At 38.7% G+C, this 23,455-nt stretch overlaps 1 protein-coding gene and 1 long non-coding RNA gene across 2 annotated transcripts; both read right to left on the bottom strand.

The window, feature by feature from the left end:
• Nucleotides 1-8,899: 8,899 nt before the first annotated feature.
• On the bottom strand, nt 8,900-11,482 carry LOC117518051. Its single transcript, XM_034179129.1, has 3 exons — nt 11,294-11,482; nt 10,209-10,424; nt 8,900-9,825 (listed from the first exon to the last, which is right to left on the bottom strand). Exons 1-3 carry the CDS (start codon nt 11,444-11,446, stop codon nt 9,130-9,132), a joined length of 1,065 nt encoding a protein of 354 aa, XP_034035020.1. The 5' UTR covers nt 11,447-11,482; the 3' UTR covers nt 8,900-9,129.
• Nucleotides 11,483-11,616: 134 nt separating this feature from the next.
• On the bottom strand, nt 11,617-12,539 carry LOC117518307. Its single transcript, XR_004562938.1, has 2 exons — nt 12,448-12,539; nt 11,617-11,767 (listed from the first exon to the last, which is right to left on the bottom strand). It is a non-coding gene; the product is annotated as an uncharacterized LOC117518307 (long non-coding RNA).
• Nucleotides 12,540-23,455: the final 10,916 nt, after the last annotated feature.

Raw genomic sequence — 23,455 nt, 5'->3', positions numbered from 1 at the left:
AACCATCAGCATGTTTATTAGACCCCATTCCTACCAGGCTGCTCAAGGAAGCCCTACCATTATTTAATGCTTCGATCTTAAATATGATCAATCTATCTTTGTTAGTTGGCTATGTACCACAGGCTTTTAAGGTGGCAGTAATTAAACCATTACTTAAAAAGCCATCACTTGACCCAGCTATCTTAGCTAATTATAGGCCAATCTCCAACCTTCCTTTTCTCTCAAAAATTCTTGAAAGGGTAGTTGTAAAACAGCTAACTGATCATCTGCAGAGGAATGGTCTATTTGAAGAGTTTCAGTCAGGTTTTAGAATTCATCATAGTACAGAAACAGCATTAGTGAAGGTTACAAATGATCTTCTTATGGCCTCGGACAGTGGACTCATCTCTGTGCTTGTTCTGTTAGACCTCAGTGCTGCTTTTGATACTGTTGACCATAAAATTTTATTACAGAGATTAGAGCATGCCATAGGTATTAAAGGCACTGCGCTGCGGTGGTTTGAATCATATTTGTCTAATAGATTACAATTTGTTCATGTAAATGGGGAATCGTCTTCACAGACTAAAGTTAATTATGGAGTTCCACAAGGTTCTGTGCTAGGACCAATTTTATTCACTTTATACATGCTTCCCTTAGGCAGTATTATTAGACGGTATTGCTTAAATTTTCATTGTTACGCAGATGATACCCAGCTTTATCTATCCATGAAGCCAGAGGACACACACCAATTAGCTAAACTGCAGGATTGTCTTACAGACATAAAGACATGGATGACCTCTAATTTCCTGCTTTTAAACTCAGATAAAACTGAAGTTATTGTACTTGGCCCCACAAATCTTAGAAACATGGTGTCTAACCAGATCCTTACTCTGGATGGCATTACCCTGACCTCTAGTAATACTGTGAGAAATCTTGGAGTCATTTTTGATCAGGATATGTCATTCAAAGCGTATATTAAACAAATATGTAGGACTGCTTTTTTGCATTTACGCAATATCTCTAAAATCAGAAAGGTCTTGTCTCAGAGTGATGCTGAAAAACTAATTCTTGCATTTATTTCCTCTAGGCTGGACTATTGTAATTCATTATTATCAGGTTGTCCTAAAAGTTCCCTAAAAAGCCTTCAGTTAATTCAAAATGCTGCAGCTAGAGTACTGACGGGGACTAGAAGGAGAGAGCATATCTCACCCATATTGGCCTCTCTTCATTGGCTTCCTGTTAATTCTAGAATAGAATTTAAATTTCTTCTTCTTACTTATAAGGTTTTGAATAATCAGGTCCCATCTTATCTTAGGGACCTCGTAGTACCATATCACCCCAAATTCGCTCTCAGACTGCAGGCTTACTTGTAGTTCCTAGGGTTTGTAAGAGTAGAATGGGAGGCAGAGCCTTCAGCTTTCAGGCTCCTCTCCTGTGGAACCAGCTCCCAATTCAGATCAGGGAGACAGACACCCTCTCTACTTTTAAGATTAGGCTTAAAACTTTCCTTTTTGCTAAAGCTTATAGTTAGGGCTGGATCGGGTGACCCTGAACCATCCCTTAGTTATGCTGCTATAGACGTAGACTGCTGGGGGGTTCCCATGATGCACTGTTTCTTTCTCTTTTTGCTCTGTATGCACCACTCTGCATTTAATCATTAGTGATCGATCTCTGCTCCCCTCCACAGCATGTCTTTTTCCTGGTTCTCTCCCTCAGCCCCAACCAGTCCCAGCAGAAGACTGCCCCTCCCTGAGCCTGGTTCTGCTGGAGGTTTCTTCCTGTTAAAAGAGAGTTTTTCCTTCCCACTGTAGCCAAGTGCTTGCTCACAGGGGGTCGTTTTGACCGTTGGGGTTTTACATAATTATTGTATGGCCTTGCCTTACAATATAAAGCGCCTTGGGGCAACTGTTTGTTGTGATTTGGAGCTATATAAAAAAATTGATTGATTGATTGATATACTGTTGTGTGGGCCGCTGAAGAGGAGGTACTGCTGGCCCACCACCACCAGAGGGCGCCCTGCCTGGAGTGCGGGCTCCAGGCACCAGAGGGCGCTACCGCATCATGGGAGTAATCTGGGTGACAGCTGTCACCCATCTCCAAACACAGCTGTTTCTACTCAGCACCGAGGTATATCAGGAGGACGGCGTCTCCACCTCAGTGCCGAGATATCGCCTTAAGACTGAGGTAACATTCTCTGCCTTCATATTCTGAATAACCAGCTAAGATTTGTAAACCGTTTCAGGACTGCTGACTACTAACAGCTAAATTGCTTGAATAAGTACTCACCTTCCTGCTGTATATTGTCAAGAGGTGGAGGCGGCTTCTCCCCTCTCCGTGGCTGGGTGCTGTCGCATCCACATCTGTGTGTTGTTGCTCTCTCCTGCCAGCAGTACCGGATCCGACGAGCGGAGGCAGTGGCCACCTGGGAATTCGGGACTTGGCGGTTCCAGTATTTCCGGGGGTCGGTGGCAGAGGAGATCTGGGTGGTTCCGGTTCGACTGAGACGGACGTCTCCTACCTTCGAGCCTGCCCACACGACACCAGTGGAATTCGGTGTAAACCCAAAGTGTCAATTGTTGTATTGGTTGTGCATTTTCACAACAGTAAAAATTGTTATTTACTTTCTCCATTGTCCGTTCATTGCGCCCCCTGTTGTGGGTCCGTGTTCCTACACTTTCACAACATATACATAATCACATATATCATTTTCTTTGTCGAACTATGGAACTTGGAAACTGCAGTATCATCAAACACAAGTATAGATGTAAACATCCAAACAGGTCAGCATTAATGCAGACAGTTTGCTTCAAATGGTTACTATAACATCTGTAACTGAAACTACACATGCATATGTTATATCAGTTCAACCCATACGCCAGTGTATACAATCCTGTAGGACCGTCTATATCCTATGCCAGAGGTGGGACTAAGTTACTGTCAAATCATTCTCAAGTCATGAATCGGCAAGTCTCAAGTCAAATCTCAAGTGAGCTTGCAAACAATTGGTGGCCGATTCATGACTTGAGAGTGAATTGACGGTGACTTTGAGAGAATTCTATAGGCTGCCCTATAGCATTCTATAGAGGGCCAAGTTCTGCTAACATGTAAAACATTCATGTGTAACCATCAATTCACAACTTAATCCCAGTAAAACCGAGAAGGCAGTGGGCACAGGTAAGATGAAACATCACTTTTCATAAAAATACATTTTTGCAGGATGTCTCCTGGATAAATACAAATATTTGGGTTATCTGCATGTTGGTCAATATTTACAAGAAAGTCAGATGAACAGCCTAGCCTTGCATCAACAAATAATGGTCTTCGTGTAATGCTGAATGGCTTTACTAGTATGATATTTGCTTTATCACACAAACAAAAACCATTATCATTCATGCAGTCTGGTCCCAATTTAACACAGAGAAAAGTTTCAATTCTTCCATATTTATACACACCATGAGTAAATGCAACATAGCAGTTGCAATGCCGAGCAGATTGAAAATAGTCACTGCTGGCATACAGCTGGTGGTGAAAAATAAATCTCTTATGTACAATGGCGGAAGTGTGCACTTGGTTCCCTGTCAGTCTGCTTGCAGCCAGTAACTTTGATGGAGGCAGAATAACTTGCTCTCCTTTGCCAAGAGCACGCAAATTATTTGAAAGTACGTTTGTACATTTTGATTTAGTGTGTCTGCTGGCCAATGAGGTGTACAGGACAGACACATCAGTGTTCTCCTCCATGCAACTAACTGCTAACTCTTGTCATCACCTTCATGAGAGAGAATGTCTCACAAATCTGAAAACCAACTTTCTGGGTACCGTGGAAACACCTAATCAAAGTCCTGTTGTATCCCTCAAAAACAAAGGTGGAAGTTGCCCATAAAGGGCCAGTGTTGATAAGTGACTGGGCAAAATGAATCAATGAGTGGACATTGAAAGTGCAATGTCTTATTCCATCTAAACGCTCAGTCATCAGAACAAACATCCTGAGGCAAGCATTGCTCTCACGAACCTTTCTTTCAGAAACACTCTCACTCATGAGGTAATAAATACCAAATACAAATAGGAACCAGTGTTTCATATACACAGCAGGTAAAATTCCCTGAAATACCACCAAAGAATAGAACAGGAGAGCTCGCCATTCAGATGCCTTCCAATACTTCCGCGTTTTGAGAGACCTGGAGCATCTGGTTATTTCACTTGGAGGTGCTATATCCTGCAGTCTCTCATCTAATTTCCTCATTCACTCCCTTGCTCTTGCTTGCCTCTACTGGTGGTTGGCTCTCACTGCGGTATTGTATCACTTCCTGTTCCAGAGCACAGCGGTGTTTTTCTGTATCTGTTAGCTGTTTAATCTGCGCAGTTAGATTGATCTAGTTATCTAGATTACGATTTGTTTCCCAGTGTAATCTTTACGTGCCTTAACTAAAGCACTCCTTCTGCTGAATCACCTCTAAATTATTTACACATTATTCACTTTGCGTGTTTTTAGGAATCCGCTAGCTTAGCGTAGCTACTAGCTCTTAGCCGATTTAGCATGGCGGCTTCTCCTGTCTCTCCCGCACTTTTCTGCTCTGGGTGTGAAATGTTTAGTTATTCCTCGGCCTCCTTTAGCAGTAACGGTACTTGCAATAAGTGTAGCTTATTCGTAGCTTTGGAGGCCAGGCTGGGCGAATTGGAGACTCGGCTCCGCACCGTGGAAAATTCTACAGTTAGCCAGGCCCCTGTAGTTGGTGCGGACCAAGGTAGCTTAGCCGCCGTTAGTTCCCCCCTGGCAGATCCCGAGCAGCCGGGAAAGCAGGCTGACTGGGTGACTGTGAGGAGGAAGCGTAGCCCTAAACAGAAGCCCCGTGTACACCGCCAACCCGTTCACATCTCTAACCGTTTTTCCCCACTCGACGACACACCCGCCGAGGATCAAACTCTGGTTATTGGCGACTCTGTTTTGAGAAATGTGAAGTTAGCGACACCAGCAACCATAGTCAATTGTCTTCCGGGGGCCAGAGCAGGCGACACTGAAGGAAATTTGAAACTGCTGGCTAAGGCTAAGCGTAAATTTGGTAAGGTTGTAATTCACGTCGGCAGTAATGACACCCGGTTACGCCAATCGGAGGTCACTAAAATTAACATTAAATCGGTGTGTAACTTTGCAAAAACAATGTCGGACTCTGTAGTTTTCTCTGGGCCCCTCCCCAATCGGACCGGGAGTGACATGTTTAGCCGCATGTTCTCCTTGAATTGCTGGCTGTCTGAGTGGTGTCCAAAAAATGAGGTGGGCTTCATAGATAATTGGCAAAGCTTCTGGGGAAAACCTGGTCTTGTTAGGAGAGACGGCATCCATCCCACTTTGGATGGAGCAGCTCTCATTTCTAGAAATCTGGCCAATTTTCTTAAATCCTCCAAACCGTGACTATCCAGGGTTGGGACCAGGAAGCAGAGTTGTAGTCTTACACACCTCTCTGCAGCTTCTCTCCCCCTGCCATCCCCTCATTACCCCATCCCCGTAGAGACGGTGCCTGCTCCCAGACTATCAATAACCAGCAAAAATCTATTTAAGCATAAAAATTCAAAAAGAAAAAATAATATAGCACCTTCAACTGCACCACAGACTAAAACAGTTAAATATGGTCTATTAAACATTAGGTCTCTCTCTTCTAAGTCCCTGTTGGTAAATGATATAATAATTGATCAACATATTGATTTATTCTGCCTAACAGAAACCTGGTTACAGCAGGATGAATTTGTTAGTTTAAATGAGTCAACACCCCCGAGTCACACTAACTGTCAGAATGCTCGTAGCACGGGCCGGGGCGGAGGATTAGCAGCAATCTTCCATTCCAGCTTATTAATTAATCAAAAACCCAGACAGAGCTTTAATTCATTTGAAAGCTTGTCTCTTAGTCTTGTCCATCCAAATTGGAAGTCCCAAAAACCAGTTTTATTTGTTATTATCTATCGTCCACCTGGTCGTTACTGTGAGTTTCTCTGTGAATTTTCAGACCTTTTGTCTGACTTAGTGCTTAGCTCAGATAAGATAATTATAGTGGGCGATTTTAACATCCACACATGCTGAGAATGACAGCCTCAACACTGCATTTAATCTATTATTAGACTCTATTGGCTTTGCTCAAAAAGTAAATGAGTCCACCCACCACTTTAATCATATCTTAGATCTTGTTCTGACTTATGGTATGGAAATAGAAGACTTAACAGTATTCCCTGAAAACTCCCTTCTGTCTGATCATTTCTTAATAACATTTACATTTACTCTGATGGACTACCCAGCAGTAGGGAATAAGTTTCATTACACTAGAAGTCTTTCAGAAAGCGCTGTAACTAGGTTTAAGGATATGATTCCTTCTTTATGTTCTCTAATGCCATATAACAACACAGTGCAGAGTAGCTACCTAAACTCTGTAAGGGAGATAGAGTATCTCGTCAATAGTTTTACATCCTCATTGAAGACAACTTTGGATGCTGTAGCTCCTCTGAAAAAGAGAGCTTTAAATCAGAAGTGTCTGACTCCGTGGTATAACTCACAAACTCGTAGCTTAAAGCAGATAACCCGTAAGTTGGAGAGGAAATGGCGTCTCACTAATTTAGAAGATCTTCACTTAGCCTGGAAAAAGAGTCTGTTGCTCTATAAAAAAGCCCTCCGTAAAGCTAGGACATCTTTCTACTCATCACTAATTGAAGAAAATAAGAACAACCCCAGGTTTCTTTTCAGCACTGTAGCCAGGCTGACAAAGAGTCAGAGCTCTATTGAGCTGAGTATTCCATTAACTTTAACTAGTAATGACTTCATGACTTTCTTTGCTAACAAAATTTTAACTATTAGAGAAAAAATTACTCATAACCATCCCAAAGACGTATCGTTATCTTTGGCTGCTTTCAGTGATGCCGGTATTTGGTCAGACTCTTTCTCTCCGATTGTTCTGTCTGAGTTATTTTCATTAGTTACTTCATCCAAACCATCAACATGTTTATTAGACCCCATTCCTACCAGGCTGCTCAAGGAAGCCCTACCATTATTTAATGCTTCGATCTTAAATATGATCAATCTATCTTTGTTAGTTGGCTATGTACCACAGGCTTTTAAGGTGGCAGTAATTAAACCATTACTTAAAAAGCCATCACTTGACCCAGCTATCTTAGCTAATTATAGGCCAATCTCCAACCTTCCTTTTCTCTCAAAAATTCTTGAAAGGGTAGTTGTAAAACAGCTAACTGATCATCTGCAGAGGAATGGTCTATTTGAAGAGTTTCAGTCAGGTTTTAGAATTCATCATAGTACAGAAACAGCATTAGTGAAGGTTACAAATGATCTTCTTATGGCCTCGGACAGTGGACTCATCTCTGTGCTTGTTCTGTTAGACCTCAGTGCTGCTTTTGATACTGTTGACCATAAAATTTTATTACAGAGATTAGAGCATGCCATAGGTATTAAAGGCACTGCGCTGCGGTGGTTTGAATCATATTTGTCTAATAGATTACAATTTGTTCATGTAAATGGGGAATCTTCTTCACAGACTAAAGTTAATTATGGAGTTCCACAAGGTTCTGTGCTAGGACCAATTTTATTCACTTTATATATGCTTCCCTTAGGCAGTATTATTAGACGGTATTGCTTAAATTTTCATTGTTACGCAGATGATACCCAGCTTTATCTATCCATGAAGCCAGAGGACACACACCAATTAGCTAAACTGCAGGATTGTCTTACAGACATAAAGACATGGATGACCTCTAATTTCCTGCTTTTAAACTCAGATAAAACTGAAGTTATTGTACTTGGCCCCACAAATCTTAGAAACATGGTGTCTAACCAGATCCTTACTCTGGATGGCATTACCCTGACCTCTAGTAATACTGTGAGAAATCTTGGAGTCATTTTTGATCAGGATATGTCATTCAAAGCGCATATTAAACAAATATGTAGGACTGCTTTTTTGCATTTACGCAATATCTCTAAAATTAGAAAGGTCTTGTCTCAGAGTGATGCTGAAAAACTAATTCATGCATTTATTTCCTCTAGGCTGGACTATTGTAATTCATTATTATCAGGTTGTCCTAAAAGTTCCCTAAAAAGCCTTCAGTTAATTCAAAATGCTGCAGCTAGAGTACTGACGGGGACTGGAAGGAGAGAGCATATCTCACCCATATTGGCCTCTCTTCATTGGCTTCCTGTTAATTCTAGAATAGAATTTAAAATTCTTCTTCTTACTTATAAGGTTTTGAATAATCAGGTCCCATCTTATCTTAGGGACCTCGTAGTACCATATCACCCCAATAGAGCGCTTCGCTCTCAGACTGCAGGCTTACTTGTAGTTCCTAGGGTTTGTAAGAGTAGAATGGGAGGCAGAGCCTTCAGCTTTCAGGCTCCTCTCCTGTGGAACCAGCTCCCAATTCAGATCAGGGAGACAGACACCCTCTCTACTTTTAAGATTAGGCTTAAAACTTTCCTTTTTGCTAAAGCTTATAGTTAGGGCTGGATCAGGTGACCCTGAACCATCCCTTAGTTATGCTGCTATAGACGTAGACTGCTGGGGGGTTCCCATGATGCACTGTTTCTTTCTCTTTTTGCTCTGTATGCACCACTCTGCATTTAATCATTAGTGATCGATCTCTGCTCCCCTCCACAGCATGTCTTTTTCCTGGTTCTCTCCCTCAGCCCCAACCAGTCCCAGCAGAAGACTGCCCCTCCCTGAGCCTGGTTCTGCTGGAGGTTTCTTCCTGTTAAAAGGGAGTTTTTCCTTCCCACTGTAGCCAAGTGCTTGCTCACAGGGGGTCGTTTTGACCGTTGGGGTTTTACATAATTATTGTATGGCCTTGCCTTACAATATAAAGCGCCTTGGGGCAACTGTTTGTTGTGATTTGGCGCTATATAAAAAAAATTGATTGATTGATTGATTCACTTGGTCCCCAATGTAATATGCCTCTGCTCTGTTTGCTGAATCCAGCCAAGTCCCCACAAAATGTCTAGTAACTCCTAAGAAAGCTGTGTGTTGTGATTCAGAACAAATGCCTTTCACAGAGTCATAATGTGGTAACTGCATGACAACTGAAGGCCCCTTCACACCTTGCTGACACATCCCTGTTCTCTGTGACTCTATTGACAATCTCCGCTGATCATCGTCAGTTCTTGGGAGTGCTTCACCATTTTATGGGTAAGTACGAATGGGAGGACAAATTTCCATTTGGTATTGGTGTGCCTTCCTGCTTACACCAGTCGCATCCATACTTCCCATTGAACTGTTTGGAATTCCTCACTAAAGCCCTGGCAGGTGCATCCGCTGACAGGCAAAGAGCAAAAATCCTGGTTTGGCCAAGAGGTGAGTGCAAACCATCTGCACCCAAATCTCTAAGTTCATCCACAAATGGTTTTAAGAAAGTATTCATTTTGGGTTTACATTCTCCAAACCACAAGCCTGCCATAATCATATGTTTCCTGTGCATATGTGGTGGAATTTCATTTACTGTGGCAAACAAAGGCCAAACAGAAAAATTGGAGGATTTAAAAATAGAAACTCCATCAGTATTGAACAATAATGACAAGTCACTGGGACCTATTATGCCATCATGAAGAAGGTTTTTATAAAGTTTACCATGAACAATGTCATTTATGTTAGTTTCTCTCAAGATTTCATCAATATTTCGATTTTCAAGGGCAGCTGCCACTTCTGGTACTTTCATCATTCTTTGCAGCTGTGTTTTGACGGGCATCCTGAGAAAAAAACTACCCTCTGCAGTTGAGATGTCTGCACTGAATTCATTGCCGCAGTTTGTACAATTCCTTGTCAATTTCTCGGGGCCAAGATATGCAGTGCACGCCATGCAATAATAGTGAACCTGAAATTGAAATAGAAGAATGGTATGAATATAAGAACATAATGCACAACAGAAGCTTGAGCATATTGATTATCAATGATAAGCAATCTGTATAGCAACAAAAAAACACCATACACCAACAAGAACATGATTTACTAGCATACCATGGCAAATGATAACAGCACAGACTAATGCTGCATTTACACATAACAATGACAAGAAATGAATGCCACGAAGTATACATTCTTGGCCGCTGATCATGTTAAGAATGTCAGGAATGTGCCAAGAATGAAGCAAATATGACGTTCGTAATGCATTCTGCCTATGTGTAAATGCAGCATAACTCCCTTTATATGAAACACATTGGTCAGTACAGATGATGATTTAATAAAAAATAAACATACCTCGTACATTGAATCTTCAACACTCTTGTACAGCAAATACTTTGATGTAAGAACACTGTTTGGACAGTGTATATTCATCGAAGAAAGAAGATCATCCAAAGCACTATCAGAAAGACCATGCCGCAAGACATAGGACACTATCAGCAGTAGACTCTGTGACTTGGTGATGGGTGCATCTGGATAAATTGGAAGATTTCCATCTTCAAGGCTGAATCCCTAAAAAGGCAAAAAACAAAACAAAACAGTGAGCATCAGAAAGGTGTAACATTAGTCACGGGGCTGATATCAGAAAGAGCCTTAGATAAACGTGGCTGCACTCATCAGACATGGACTGTTTATAGTTGGTTGAGCCTTAATTTTTTATTATATGAACATTAATTGCGACACTATTACACTCACAGAAATATTTAACCCTGACTTTGAAGATTTATGTAATTTTATTACATGACTAATTCCCATTTACTTTTTTTTTTAGATAGTTTTAATACAAACCTACCAAATAGACCTTACATGATTCATATTCATTACTGTAATAATTCCTATTTATTTGAAATGCATAATCCTCAGCTTTATGTATTTAGTATTAATAAAATATAATTACTCTAAATCAATAATGACAGTATTTATTTAAAACACCTAAAGTATATTGTTTGAACTGCATAATAATTAGGTTACCTATGCCATTTATCTTGTATATGGTTAAAATAAAATAAGTATAAATAATTTAAAATTCCTGTATACAAAAAGAATGAAATTTGTGGCCCAAGATGCTCTTCTAATAGAGGAAATATGGTACATGTGTGTTTGAAGTAAGAAAATATTTTGTTTTTCTTTTGTTAAGGTTAAGGTCATAGACAATGCCCTAATTCATACGGTTACAGTGCATAGAAAAACCAAACACCATATTTGTTCTATTAGAATGGCATGTGCTTAAATGACAGAAGCAATTTTATGTTCAAAATAAGTCATATGTTAACATTTCTATATGCAATAAATGCAATGTTTGGTTTAGGTGTGCTTCTATTTATTTCTATAATAGAGGAAATATGGTACATAAATTGGTATCAGTCATGATGCTTATTTACCTGGTAATTATCATCTGGTTCATTTCCTTCCTCCCCATCACCATGCTGAAAATCATCATCTTCATCATCTCCTCCAGAGTCAACTCCATTGTCATGCCAGTCCTCATCATCCCCCTGATCCATTTCTTCATTTTGTACTGAGTCTCCACCCATGTCTTGCCCCAAATCATCCTCGCCTTCCTTGTTGCCATCAATATAAGTGTTATCTTCAACATTATGATCACATCCAACATCACCATACCACATGTCTGCTGAATCTGCTTGGTCTACTTCATTGAGAACATCATCCTTGCTTCCATTGTCCACTATATCATCCTGTTCTAAAACCACCCCACCTTCTTGAGAACTACTATGTTGAAACACAGCTCTATTTCTGATGTCCATTCGATCATTCATTGGTAAGTCAGTTTCAGGTTGTTCAACATCAGTGCCACAGTGGTTACAATCAATCCCTTCGTCAGTCTTTGAATGCTCCTAGGAAAAAAATATAGGATACATGCACCTTTAGCAACATGAATTTCAAGTATGCAGAGAAGTGGCATTTCATATTTTTAATCTTGATTGATGTTTATCAAAATTTACAAACAATTTCTCATAAAATTAATAAAAGGAAAAAGTCAGTATACAAATTATCTTCAAGCAAACAGAAATATTGTTCAAATGGAAACAATTCAAATAATGAAAACAGCCATACTAATTTAGTTTCAATTTCAACTGGTTATTCTATACATGCTGTAGATCATAATATAGCCAACATTCAAGAATCTACTAATTAACCATATACATGCCAAATTCATTGTCAATCAAGGGAGTTTTTCCTTCCCACTGTCGCCAAGTGCTTGCTCATAGGGGGTCGTTTTGACCGTTGGGGTTTTTCTGTGATTATTGTATGGCTTTTGCCTTGCAATATGAAGCGCCTTGGGGCAACTGTTTGTTGTGATTTGGCGCTATATAAATTAAATTGATTTGATTTGATTTGAATCAAGTGGACAATGATTAGAATGGTGTGGCATTATGTTACATGTGTTTTTCTTCATGAAAGAAATCTTAATATTTTCGCATGCCTCGTTTTTTTTTTTTTTTAAATCCCCCCGCCCGATTGTTAGTGACCCCCCCAGTCTAAACATAAGACAACGGGTCTCTTTTGTACTTACGGGAGCAACCGACTGTGAAGAGTTGAGATCAATGGTTTCACCACCTACAATTCTTCTTCTCTTTCGTCGATTACATTTTGTTTGTCTCGGAAGAGAGATATCGGGATTAATCCCATATTGTCTGTAACGTTGTCGAAGCATGTCAACCGAAATATGGCCGTCGGGTTGTTGGTGTTTTTCTTCTTCTGCTTCTTCTTCTCTCTGTTGGTCAGGAGGGGCCATCAGGTTAGGTGCGCATGCGTACAACAGAGCAGCGCCCGCAATGATTCAAAATGCATACATTTTTTTTAAATAAATGAAACAAAAATTTAAAATAGAATTAACTTTTCAGTTTTCTTCATAAAAACATCTAAACTTAGATCAATGTGAACAAATAAACACGTATAAGTCATGAATCTGTCTCCGGGTCATAGGTCGTTATATCCCATGATGCCACGCGCTCATAGGATCGCGCCATTTCAAAACGAGGCCGATCTTGGAGAAAGACCGCGTCACTTTTGTCTGTTTCCTTTATTTCACATTTACGCTTGTATAATAGTGAAATACGCCCTTTTTGAGTTTTTTGAGGAAGATGCCGTTGAAGTAGGCGAATTCAAGTGGATTGTTGGCCACAAACAGATTGCAGAGTCTACGATTGGAAGTAAAACAGAGGTATGGATTGTGTGTTACGTGTGATCACCTCGGACATCACACAATAAGAGAATGGAGTTCCGAGTGCGCGCTTGGGCTCCGGGTTGTACCAGCCAACCAGGAGTTATCCTGAACGGCAGTTCTATATTATACCATCTGAGAAATACAGGAGTGAGAAATGGCTCACTGCAATCGTCAGGGGGGCTGTAAACACCGATGGGAGTATCAACAAAAGGAAACAATGGACTCCCAAGTCCGGTCCTGCTGTGTTCTGCCCATTTCATCTCGTAAATACTTTTTGTGTTAATATTCGATTTCAGTTTTAAATCGATTCAACAATGCGTCACGATTGACGAAAAGCGTTTGTTTATACCGAGCTGCCTACCAGATGTTCAACTCGCACATGCGCACTCGGAACTCCAATCTCGCTTATTTCGACCAGCATTTTGAAGGTGAATCTAAGACCTGCTTCAACACTAGTTCTGGACTAGGAAACTCATTTTACCATTGAATAAAACATGCTCAATTTGTTTGCAATGCTCGCCCTATTTATGCAAGGACACCCTCCCTCCATTGTGTCATGTACAAGTTCATTTGTCCTGTTGATTGGTTGTTTGCTAACAGCACAAAAGATGAAATTCATGTTTTGTAATAACCAGGCACTTTTTATCTACAGCATAATTAAATTCCATAGTGTTCATTTCTACTTTCCTATGAGTTCCATTACAAAATATAATCGCATTATGTTACCCCTAAGGTACAATGTGTGACTACACAGACCTCAGCAATAAATTAATTTAAAATGCCCCAAATTATATATGTAATATTTTGTCACATTGTGTTTCTTTTTCCTCAGGTTATTGTTAAATGGCCTTTAAACAAGAATTTGATGAAGAAACTTGGGAAAGAAGAGATCCACTTGAAGAGTTACCAGGCAAAAAACTGCTGCGCATACATTTTGAAAACTGGTGGTGAGTTAAGTATTTTCACAATATATGACCCCAATGGGTGGTTCTAGTTTTCTTACAAGCTTATGTATTATTTAGGGGGCATCATATTCTTTTTGGCCTTATTTAGGGATAACATGCTCCAGGAATAAATGGTAACAGAAAATAAATAATAATACAGTAATGACAAAGCTGCAGTAACCCCCAACAACCATATATTTTTATAAAGCTTAAATACTCTTCTATTAAATCAAATAATTACAAAATTAAAAAATAGACTGCTAACATTTATTTTTTAATTAATAAAAATCATGATTTTTATCCTATAAATTAGAAAATACTGTTATCTAAGCCGAACTTAGAAATTCTGAGACACCATTTTGAAGCCATTTACACGGGGATCTTTTTGCTACAAAATCCATCCAAATCCATTGAGCAATTGAAATGGTCAAACTGAGATAATTGCTAATTTGCATATCAACAAGGTCATTGACCTTATTACTATTATTGCAAGTTTAAATGCCCATATTATATAGAATCAGTGTATTTTAGATGTTTAAATGGCTATGTGTATGTTTTGATTATGGTAAACTACTAGATATATTTACATACCTGAAAGATTGCTTATGCAAATAGTATGCAAATTGGTCTGAAAAAATGAATCATTTTTGACATTTTCAACTCAGTATGTTACACTTAGGTTGAAATTTTCACAGAAGTAATGGGCCTTTCACACTGGACACGTCAGAGGCATCACGAATCGGTCTAAAAAGCATTATTGTCAATGAGACGCGTTGCTTTTTAGAGACGTAAGAAGCGTCACGCCAAAAGGTAAAGCGACGCTTCTGACGGGAGTGCACATTGCCGCTTGTCGACAGGCGGACGCGGTCAAAGTTCAACCCAGTCCAACTTTTTGACACTGAGCTGTGACATAGCCAAAACACGGAAGACTAGTGTTAGAAACCGCTGATCTCTACATAAGAGATCGGCGCAGAAACCACTGATCTGTACAAAACAGAAACATGTCACAGGACTGCTCAGTTATAGAGCAGTTTTCTGAAGAAACATGGTGATCGCTGAACTTTTTTCAGGTTGTGGAAACAGCCAAAGTGTGATGTAGCAATCTCCACCCCCTTGCCGCTTCCGAAGCGTTAAAGCGTTGGTAGGCGTTACCTGAAGCTTATGAAGTGTCCAGTGTGAAATACCCTTGAGAGGTATATATTTAGATTTTAAACATGCAAAATAATACATCTGGTGAAAATAATTAAATATCACATCCTAATACCTTACAGAATTAACATTCATGTACCTTCTATTGATCTTCCAAGCTTGTGCCAAGCAGCAAATAAGTATGCAAAGAATACAAATGTATGTTTGCAGACACCAAACCAGAAAAGGGTGCGAGTGAAAAACCCAAGGTTTGATTCATCCTCAGAAGATGAAGATGATCGTCCATTATTGCAGGTACCGTTTTCTATATTTGCTTCTTGAATCATCAGTGATCTGTAAATTTCCTCCCTGAAATAGACACCCTCATTGTATCTGACACAAAACAAACAATACTTGTGCCTATTTGAGGCAATTTATCAACATGGTATTTAAATTTACATGCTTTCATGTCCTGCAAATTTCACCATTATCTCGATTGAGAAACTGAAAATAAGTTCACAGCATTTGTGCAGTTTTTGTAAAAGAAATACTTCTTCTGGAATTTGATGGTGATTTTGACAGCGTATGCCATCCAGTAACATTGCTCTCTTAATGGCAGTTTAGGGATTGTTTTCTTCATGAATGCACTATGATAGTGTCTGTGTATGTCCTTGTCATGTGTGGATTTCACTTTGTTAATGCTGCAATATAATTTTGTCTCTGTAGATTAATAAGAAAAAGAAAGTGGTTTCAAAGAACAATGATGAAGAAGAACTGGCAAGAGCTATAGAGAAGGAAATGAAAGAGAAGGTATGTATAAAGTAACATTATGATTATTTCCAAGGAATCGTATAATAGTATATAGAGATAAATTACATTAACTGGCATGCTTTACATACACATCATATTAAACTGTTCTTTTTACCACACATGTACAGACCACAGCGGCTTCACAAGAAGAAGAATGTATTTTGAGTCCTGAGGTAAGCTACATCTACAATTCTTATTGTTCTTTGCTTGCTTTATTTGTAATCGCAACTCTTTGTTTAATTTCAGTAGGGTTAAATTAATCATGATTATTATTCTGTTACAGAGTGAAGATGATGATGATGAAGTAATGGACAAGGGCATGGAGATTGCATTGGTGAGCACCCCATTGTCCTTTTTAACTCATATAAAACACCCAGTGGCAATAGTGTCAATCATTTTGACTTTGTATAATTATTGAACAATCTGCATTTATTTACAGCTGAAAGCGGCTGCATTTGGCCCTTGAGAATCTGAGAAGTAAGTATAAAATGTCTTGATCAGTTCACACTTTTCATGAACTAGTTCAAAGGTCAGTTCACACATGTTCAAAGTGAACTGTTAACATTCATAGATCACCATTTCAATTTTGAATTAGTTCAAAGTTCAGTTCGTTTTTTAGGTGAGAAATTAAAATGAAAGACAACTTGTTTTTCAAACTGACTTCAACCACTATGCCTACCTTGTAGCCTAAAACTTCACTGTAGATCTTAAATTCTATGACACAAAATGGAAGTTTTTTGTATATATATATATATATATATATATATATATATATATATATATATATATATATATATATATATATATATATATATATATATCTGTGCTAATTATTTTTTTATGTTAGCTATTAAGTATTTGTGTTATTTGTTTGGACGTTTGGAGAAATATGTTAAGTTTTACTCTATCTGTCCAAGTTTCAGACACAGGGAGAGCTCCCCCTGTTGGTGAAAGCCAGTAACATTAGAAATGTTAGACTAAACCACACCTATGTTAACACCCACAAGGTATAAAAAGTGTTGTATGACTCATTTTAGGGGCCTTTCACAAGATGGACACTGTCTGTGAGGGTCCCAGGCCTGGTTTCTAACGTGACCTTGAATAAACTCAAAATGAGGAATACAATGGTTTGGTTTTTGGTAAGGGGCAGAATTTTACATAAAAAGAACCAGGTAGAAATAACAATAGTATGCCTGAAACTTGAGAGACCACACATGTGGAGATTAAAAAAAAAAATCATATATCTAACAGTTTTGGTCATAGGGGAAACTGGCGCACAATGAATCAGTAGCTATATCTGCAAAACTACAAATATATTTACAGCAGGTATGCCATATTTTTATACATAAAGACATTACCCTTATAAATTTGTGTTTTGTTTTTGGATGCATTAAGGGTAAAAGTAAGTGGCAAGTGAAGTCAGTTTTTTCCTATCAACAGTAAATTTCGTGGATGTCAGTGTCTTTGCATTTATTTCTCACAACAGAGGAAAGGTGGCCCAAAAAAATTATTAGTTAGAAGACTACCCCGTCCAACTGATGAGCATGTGTTATGTCTTCTCCAGTCTATCAGCTATTTGATAGCATGACTCGTGTGTGTCACATGTAACCGGGCCACAGTGAATCAGTCTAGAAAGTGATTTACTAAGCCCCAGTATTAAGCGGATGACAAATATTACTTGTTGAAGTTTAGACATTTATTTTCCATGAATTATTTCTATAATTTGTGTATACAAACAAATTTTCACATTTGAACAGAAATGATGACAGTTGTATATATAAATCTTACCACAAGCAGTAGCAGGCCATCTTCAGTTGTCATGAACTTTTGGCGATTTTTGTAGTTTAGCTTGAATTTTTAATCCTCACAAATCTGTCTTTCTTTTAGACTTGCCTGATTTACTGGATGTGGTAAAAAAGTTAAAAGTTGCACCATGCTCTTCACAGCATGCCTCTCCTGCACATGCGTCCACTTCATCTTCTGCTGCTTGTTCACCAGCTCATTCCGAAGACACAAGTGGCGAGGACATGGTAGGTGCAATAATAATGGAATATTCAAAATTAAACCCAGGCAATGATATTTTTTCTTCCATTTGTGCACATCAAGCCTCCATGGTGGAAAAAAAAATATGTTTTTCTTATTCTAGACAATGCTTTGTATACTGTTTGTTGTAGGAAACTTTTCTTACTGTTGTACATCATCTCAAGCTTTATTTTGTGCCTAACCTAGTGTCTTTTAATTTCAGGTAACTTTGTGGCCAGGGGTGGCCATAACAGTTTGGCAAAAGAGATTACTAAATGCCAAAAAAACAAATGTTAAAGAATACACAAACACCCTGCTGCGGATGATTCACACACCAGAATTACTACAGTCATCTTCCCTCACTGGGAAGAAAAGCAACGCTTTTAAAGATATGAGTGCCAAAAAGAAGCTGCCTGGTGTAGAGTTCGCAATTGGTAAGTTAACTGGCAGAACAATAACAATATTAATGCAATGCCTTACATATAACATATTTCCTCTATGAGAAGCACACGTCCAATAGAGGCGCATCTAGACCAAAAATTAAATTCTTTCGAAACAGAAACATTTTGACCATTAAAAAAAAAACAAAAACATTATTTACATAAGCCCATGCGCTTCTAATAGAGGAAATACGGTAATGTTTTTCCCCTGCTTTGGGAACTGGTGGTATCATTTTTAAGTAATATTTCTTGGAGAATTATTTTTAAATAACCGTTTTAATTGCTGTTAAACCCTATGCTGGTTGGTTTTGTTTTATCTGTATGCTGCATCCACATTTCACAGATTTAATTTATTTATTTATTTATTTTCATATGCAGATTATATCAAAGAACAGACCCGGTCTCCTGATGTTAAACCAGTCAAAACGGCCATCACTCACCTGTTGAACACGGAAAGCAAACGCTTACTGAAGAAGTGTGATACCACTGATTAAAGCCTTCCCCTAATGTTCAATATTGCATCCAATACAAAGTTAAATTGTCACTGTTTGTGTATTGTTTATTTGTGAAATAAATGTTAGATTTAAATGTTTAATTGTTCCTATTATCCTTTGTATATTTTATGGCATAATGACTTGTAGGTTCTTATAGAGAGCCTATAGGTTAATCTATAGGTTACATAGAAATCCTATAGGCTATCATATAAGCTCCTATAGGTTGATCTATAGGTTCTGATAGAAATCCTATAGGTTATTGTATAGGTTCTTATAGGGGCCCTATAGGTTGTTCTATAGGTTTTGATAGAAATTCTATGGGTTGGTGTATAGGTTCTTATAGAATTCCTATAGGTTGGCCTATGGGTTCTTATGGGGGCCCTACGGGATCCAATAGAAATGCTATGGGTTGGCCTATAGGTTCCTATAGAGATCCTATGGGTTGGCCTATAGGTTCTTATAGCTGGCCCTATAGGACCGCCTATGGGATCCTATAGGTGAAACGTCCCAATTGCCTATAGGCACTTATAGGTTTTTCTGTAGAAGCCTATGGGTTGCTCAATAGGCTTGTCTATGGAAATTCTATAGACTAGCCTATAGCAACCTATAGGCCATGCCTATAGAATTTCCTATAGATTTCCTATAGATTTTTTTTGTAAGGGCTATGGCATGCTCTAATCTCTGTAATAAAATTTTATGGTCAACAGTATCAAAAGCAGCACTGAGGTCTAACAGAACAAGCACAGAGATGAGTCCACTGTCTGAGGCCATAAGATGATCATTTGTAACCTTCACTAATGCTGTTTCTGTACTATGATGAATTCTAAAACCTGACTGAAACTCTTCAAATAGACCATTCCTCTGCAGATGATCAGTTAGCTGTTTTACAACTACCCTTTCAAGACTTTTTGAGAGAAAAGGAAGGTTGGAGATTGGCCTATAATTAGCTAAGTTAGCTGGGTCAAGTGATGGCTTTTTAAGTAATGGTTTAATTACTGCCACCTTAAAAGCCTGTGGTACATAGCCAACTAATAAAGATAGATTGATCATATTTAAGATCGAAGCATTAATTAATGGTAGGGCTTCCTTGAGCAGCCTGGTAGGAATGGGGTCTAATAGATATGTTGATGGTTTGGAGGAAGTAACTAATGAAAATAACTCAGACAGAACAATCGGAGAGAAAGAGTCTAACCAAATACCGGCATCACTGAAAGCAGCCAAAGAGAACGATATGTCTTTGGGATGGTTATGAGTAATTTTTTCTCTAATAGTTAAAATTTTATTAGCAAAGAAAGTCATGAAGTCATTACTAGTTAAAGTTAAAGGAATACTCGGCTCAATAGAGCTCTGACTCTTTGTCAGCCTGGCTACAGTGCTGAAAAGAAACCTGGGGTTCTTATTTTCTTCAATTAGTGATGAGTTGTAAGATGTCCTAGCTTTACGGAGGGCTTTTTTATAGAGCAACAGACTCTTTTTCCAGGCTAAGTGAATATCTTCTAAATTAGTGAGATGCCATTTCCTCTCCAACCTATGGGTTATCTGCTTTAAGCTGCGAGTTTGTGAGTTATACCACGCAGTCAGGCACTTCTGATTTAAGGCTCTCTTTTTCAGAGGAGCTACAGCATCCAAAGTTGTCCTCAGTGAGGATAGAAAACTATTGACGAGATAATCTATCTCACTCACAGAGTTTAGGTAGCTACTCTGCCCTGTGTTGGTATATGGCATTGGAGAACATAAAAAAGGAATCATATCCTTAAACCTAGTTACAGCGCTTTCTGAAAGACTTCTACTGTAATGAAACTTATTCCCCACTGCTGGGTAGTCCATCAGAGCAAATGTAAATGTTATTAAGAAATTATCAGACAGAAGGGGGTTTTCAGGGAATACTGTTAAGTCTTCAATTCCCATACCATAAGTCAGAACAAGATCTAAGGTATGATTAAAGTGATGGGTGGACTCATTTACATTTTGAGCAAAGCCAGTTGAGTCTAACAATAGATTAAATGCAGTGTTGAGGCTGTCATTCTCAGCATCTGTGTGGATGTTAAAATCGCCCACTATAATTATCTTATCTGAGCTAAGCACTAAGTCAGACAAAAGGTCCGAAAATTCACAGAGAAACTCACAGTAATGACCAGGTGGACGATAGATAACAACAAATAAAACTGTTTTTTGGGACTTCCAATTTGGATGGACAAGACTAAGAGTCAAGCTTTCAAATGAATTAAAGCTCTGTCTAGGTTTTTGATTAATTAATAAGCTGGAGTGAAGATTGCTGCTAATCCTCCGCCTCAGCCCGTGCTACGAGCGTTCTGGCAGTTAGTGTGACTCGGGGGTGTTGACTCATTTAAACTAACATATTCATCCTGCTGTAACCAGGTTTCTGTAAGGCAGAATAAATTAATATGTTGATCAATTATTATATCATTTACTAACAGGGACTTAGAAGAGAGAGACCTAATGTTTAATAGACCACATTTAACTGTTTTAGTCTATGGTGCAGTTGAAGGTGCTATATTATTTTTTCTTTTTGAATTTTTATGCTTAAATAGATTTTTGCTGGTTGGGACCAGGAAGCAGAGTTGTAGTCTTACACACCTCTCTGCAGCTTCTCTCCCCCCTGCCATCCCCTCATTACCCCATCCCCGTAGAGACGGTGCCTGCTCTTTTTTCACTATATATTTTATAACATTTATATGTTTCAATGTTGTTTTATTACAACTCAGCACTTTGATAAAGCAATGTCAATTGAAATAATTATTTTTGTTCTTTATTATAAACTGTTTTATTATTTATTATTTTATATTTCAACAGCCAAGGGACATTTGACAATTTGTTGATTTTCAAATAATGTTCTGTTGTTAAATAAAGTGATGGAGAGAAAAATTGTTTCTCTGGCACATTTTTTAAAAATTCCCCGCTAATCCGTTTAATCGATTAATCGTGTCGAAACCCCATCAGATTAATCGATGATCCAAATAATCGTTTGTTGCAGCCCTAATACACACAGATCAAAATATGCACGCACAGATTGCTATACACATTTGGGGATCTGTTTACATACACACAGATCAAAATACGCACACACAGATTGCTATACACATTTGGGGATGTGTTTACACACACACACAGATCAAAATACGCACACACGGATTACTATACGCATTTGGGGATCTGTTTACACACACAGATCAAAATACGCACACACGGATTACTATACGCATTTGGGGATCTGTTTACACACACAGATCAAAATACGCACACACAGATTGCTATACGCATTTGGGGATCTGTTTACACACACAGATCAAAATACGCACACACAGATTGCTATACGCATTTGGGGATCTGTTTACACACATAGATCAAAATACGCACACACAGATTGCTATACGCATTTGGGGATCTGTTTACACACATAGATCAAAATACGCACACACAGATTGCTATACGCATTTGGGGATCTGTTTACACACACAGATCAAAATACGCACACACAGATTACTATACGCATTTGGGGATCTGTTTACACACACAGATCAAAATACGCACACACAGATTGCTATACGCATTTGGGGATCTGTTTACACAGAGAGATCAAAATACGCACACACAGATTGCTATACGCATTTGGGGATCTGTTTACACACATAGATCAAAATACGCACACACAGATTGCTATACGCATTTGGGGATCTGTTTACACACAGAGATCAAAATACGCACACACAGATTGCTATACGCATTTGGGGATCTGTTTACACACATAGATCAAAATACGCACACACAGATTGCTATACGCATTTGGGGATCTGTTTACACACATAGATCAAAATACGCACACACAGATTGCTATACGCATTTGGGGATCTGTTTACACACATAGATCAAAATACGCACACACAGATTGCTATACGCATTTGGGGATCTGTTTACACACACAGATCAAAATACGCACACACAGATTGCTATACGCATTTGGGGATCTGTTTACACACACAGATCAAAATACGCACACACAGATTGCTATACACATTTGGGGATCTGTTTACATACACACAGATCAAAATACGCACACACAGATTGCTATACACATTTGGGGATGTGTTTACACACACACACAGATCAAAATACGCACACACGGATTACTATACGCATTTGGGGATCTGTTTACACACACAGATCAAAATACGCACACACGGATTATTATACGCATTTGGGGATCTGTTTACACACATAGATCAAAATACGCACACACAGATTGCTATACGCATTTGGGGATCTGTTTACACACACAGATCAAAATACGCACACACAGATTGCTATACGCATTTGGGGATCTGTTTACACACATAGATCAAAATACGCACACACAGATTGCTATACGCATTTGGGGATCTGTTTACACACACAGATCAAAATACCCACACACAGATTACTATACGCATTTGGGGATCTGTTTACACACACAGATCAAAATACGCACACACAGATTGCTATAAGCATTTGGGGATCT

Source organism: Thalassophryne amazonica, chromosome 10, assembly GCF_902500255.1.
Source record: "Thalassophryne amazonica chromosome 10, fThaAma1.1, whole genome shotgun sequence".
In the NCBI taxonomy this organism is placed as follows: domain Eukaryota; kingdom Metazoa; phylum Chordata; class Actinopteri; order Batrachoidiformes; family Batrachoididae; genus Thalassophryne; species Thalassophryne amazonica.
This window is presented reverse-complemented; position numbering and strand designations above follow the sequence as displayed.